Genomic DNA, 2,781 nt, shown 5'->3' with positions numbered 1-2,781 from the left:
GCTAGCCTCTTGTTGCCATGCTAGCCTCTGGTTGGCGGGCTAGCCTCTTGTTGCCATGCTAGCCTCTGGTTGGCGGGCTAGCCTCTGGTTGCTGTGCCCTGGTTCTTTTTACAATCTCTATTTCTGTGCTTTTCATTCAGCACTGACCCAGTCTGTATTAAGGCTGACTAACTTAAAGCTCTCCAGTCTGTATTAAAGCTGTGAGATGTTTTATGTGTTGTTCTGCAGTGTTCCTGTCGTCAAGATACAGTGAAGATCTCCATGGATGCGTTTGTGCGCAAGTTTCAGCCTGAGCGTTACGAACTGTGGAAGGCAGGAAAAGACGACGCACCCATCGACCACCTCAGACCGACTCCAGAAGCGGCTGAGTTCCTGAAGAGAGAAACCAGCACAGACATCTGCAGAGAGGAATCGCCTAAGGAGCCATCTTCTCCTGCCAAACGGGACCGCAGGTCTGGATCTAAACTCTCTCTGCTGTTTCAACCCAAACCTCCTCCAGTGCCTCCGTCAGTACAAACCAACCAGTGACCAGGTCACTTCACCGACTGGGACGTGACGTTTGCAGGTCACCGCACTGACTGGGACCGTGACGTTTGCAGGTCACTGCACTGACCTGAACCCTGAGTTTTCCAGGTCACCGCACTGACCGGGACCGTGACTTTTCCAGGTCACTTCACCGACTGGGACCGTGAAGTTTCCAGGTCACTGCACTGACTGGGACGTGACGTTTACAGGTCACTGCAGTGACTGGGACCGTGACGTTTCCAGGTCACTGCAGTGACTGGGACGTGACGTTTCCAGGTCACTGCAGTGACTGGGACGTGACGTTTCCAGGTCACTGCAGTGACTGGGAGCGTGACGTTTCCAGGTCACTGCAGTGACTGGGACCGTGACGTTTCCAGGTCACCACACTGACCGGGACGTGACGTTTCCAGGTCACTGCAGTGACTGGGACCGTGAGGCTTTGATCTCACTGCAGGAGATGCTTGAGCTTCAGGTAGAACGACTGAGTGGAGGGGTTCCGCTCTTTACCTGTTGAGCCCAACAAGTCCTAACATGTCCTCTCTGACGTCCTCAGCTCAGATCCTCAGAGTGAGGGAGAACGTCCGCCCCCAGCCGTTCAGACCTCTGAAGGAGACATGGGTGATGTGGAGGTCAAGGAGGAGCCTGAGAAGAACGCTCCCTCCCCAGGTAAAGACCTGAACTCTCCTCCGTGTCTCTGTCTGAAAGTCGACCAGCTGGTGACCAGATCACCATGTGAACCAGTTGCCATAAAATCTGTTGTTTCCGACACAGCTCAGCCTGAGCCAGAAGCTCAGCAGGAGAAGCCCAGCAGGGCTCAGACCAAAGGCTCCTCTAGAGCCGCCAACAAGAAGACCTCCAGCAGACAAAGCGCTGCGAGGAAGGAGAAGAACGGAGGAGCGGCTGCGGATCCTGGTCCTCCTGAGCCTCTGGAAGGCGATGGGGAGGGCAGAGTGGAAACCAGTGGTGTTCCAGTGCACAGAGCGTTCCAGAGGACGCTCAGCCCGGCCGACGTCCTGCACGTCCACAGCTACGCTAAAGGAGACTACGGAGAAGAGAACCCGGCGCTGGAGGAAGGCCGGACCACGAGCCACGAGGGTGAACAGGGGGACCAGCTGCCTGTCAGCAGAGAAGTGAGTGGCGTTAGCATCATCATCATCATCATCCTGTTGGAGGAGCCGTCCTTCACCCTGGGCAGACGCTGCTTTAGTGACGGTTTCACCATCAGCTGAAGGATCAACACCTTCAGCTGCTCCATCCCATCTAATCTGACAGACAGGCCGGCCCATTGGGTAATATAAGCCACCCTCAGGGGGCGCACACGAGTCAGACGTCTCCCATAGGATCAGGAAGATGCTCTTTTCTGCTCAGTTTTCAATTAAAGTTGTAAATTCTGATTTTCTTTAGTTTCATTTAGTGTTTTTTTTAGATTTAGCTCTTGTACGGTGTGAATGCACGTCTATTTATAACTCAATTTCAGCTGAAGGTTTAATCCTGTGAGGGGGGGTTCTGTCCCCCAGCAGGCGTTGGCCCCCTGTGCAGACCTGGAAGGTAACCTGGAGCCGCCGCCCCAGCCCCACCATATGGAGGAGGCCATCAGAGGTCTGTCCTGACGCCAGCCAGTCGCTCCCCCAGCATGTCTGACTCTGAGCTTCAGCGACGGGATTCTGATAGTTTGATCTGCCTTAGATGCTGTGGAGGAGCTTCCTCCAGCGGAACCAGCCGGACCAGAAGGAGACGACTGGACCAAAGCTGTGGTCCAGCTGTGGCAGAGCAGTCCTCCTGACCTGGACAAAGAGAGGGAGTACAACCAGTACATGGGCTCCAGACCTCCCTACTGCTCCATCTGCATGCTCTTCCAGACCTACCAGCAGGTCAGCACGTAATGGAGATGTTCCCTGTGTCAGCTAACCTAATAACATGGTTTCCACAGGTCCTTAAAATCCTTGGAATATGATAAAAAAATAAGTTCCAGGCCTTGAAGTTTTGAAAACGGCTGTAAAGACGCCCATTCCAGAGTTTCCTGGATGCGCATCAGAACTAAACTAGTACAAGGATCAAAAAGTAAACGGCACGTACGTTTTTGCTGCTCCTGCTGCGCGAGTGAATTATCATTATCATTATTATTCTTCAACGACCGTGTAGAACAATGCATTCTTTGGAAAAATGATCTGATTGTTCCTTATGTTCCTAACAGAGCACTTCGCTCTCAATCTGCAGGTTTACTAGTGGTTCCTAGAATTTCTAAAAGTAGAATGG

At 52.9% G+C, this 2,781-nt stretch overlaps 1 protein-coding gene across 2 annotated transcripts in view; it reads left to right on the top strand.

Annotated features, from left to right (window-relative positions):
* The window catches only part of LOC107102789 (lysine-specific demethylase 4A-like), a 7,675-nt gene extending 5,252 nt beyond the window's left edge, over positions 1-2,423 (top strand). Inside the window, exons 8-12 of one of the 2 annotated variants that reach the window (XM_015402221.1) lie at positions 229-452; positions 1,079-1,191; positions 1,297-1,655; positions 2,046-2,124; positions 2,212-2,423. In XM_015402221.1, the coding sequence (XP_015257707.1) occupies positions 229-452; positions 1,079-1,191; positions 1,297-1,655; positions 2,046-2,124; positions 2,212-2,408 (972 nt within the window). In that variant the 3' untranslated portion in view covers positions 2,409-2,423. Of the gene's footprint in view, positions 1-228; positions 453-1,078; positions 1,192-1,296; positions 1,656-2,042; positions 2,125-2,211 lie in introns of both variants that reach the window. The other variant, XM_015402220.1, reaches the window with a different exon arrangement.
* Positions 2,424-2,781: the final 358 nt, after the last annotated feature.

Source organism: Cyprinodon variegatus, unplaced genomic scaffold, assembly GCF_000732505.1.
Source record: "Cyprinodon variegatus isolate N-32 unplaced genomic scaffold, C_variegatus-1.0 Scaffold1320, whole genome shotgun sequence".
Taxonomy (NCBI): Eukaryota; Metazoa; Chordata; class Actinopteri; order Cyprinodontiformes; family Cyprinodontidae; genus Cyprinodon; species Cyprinodon variegatus.
Note: the sequence above shows the minus strand (reverse complement) of the source record. Positions and strands in the feature narration are given on the sequence as shown.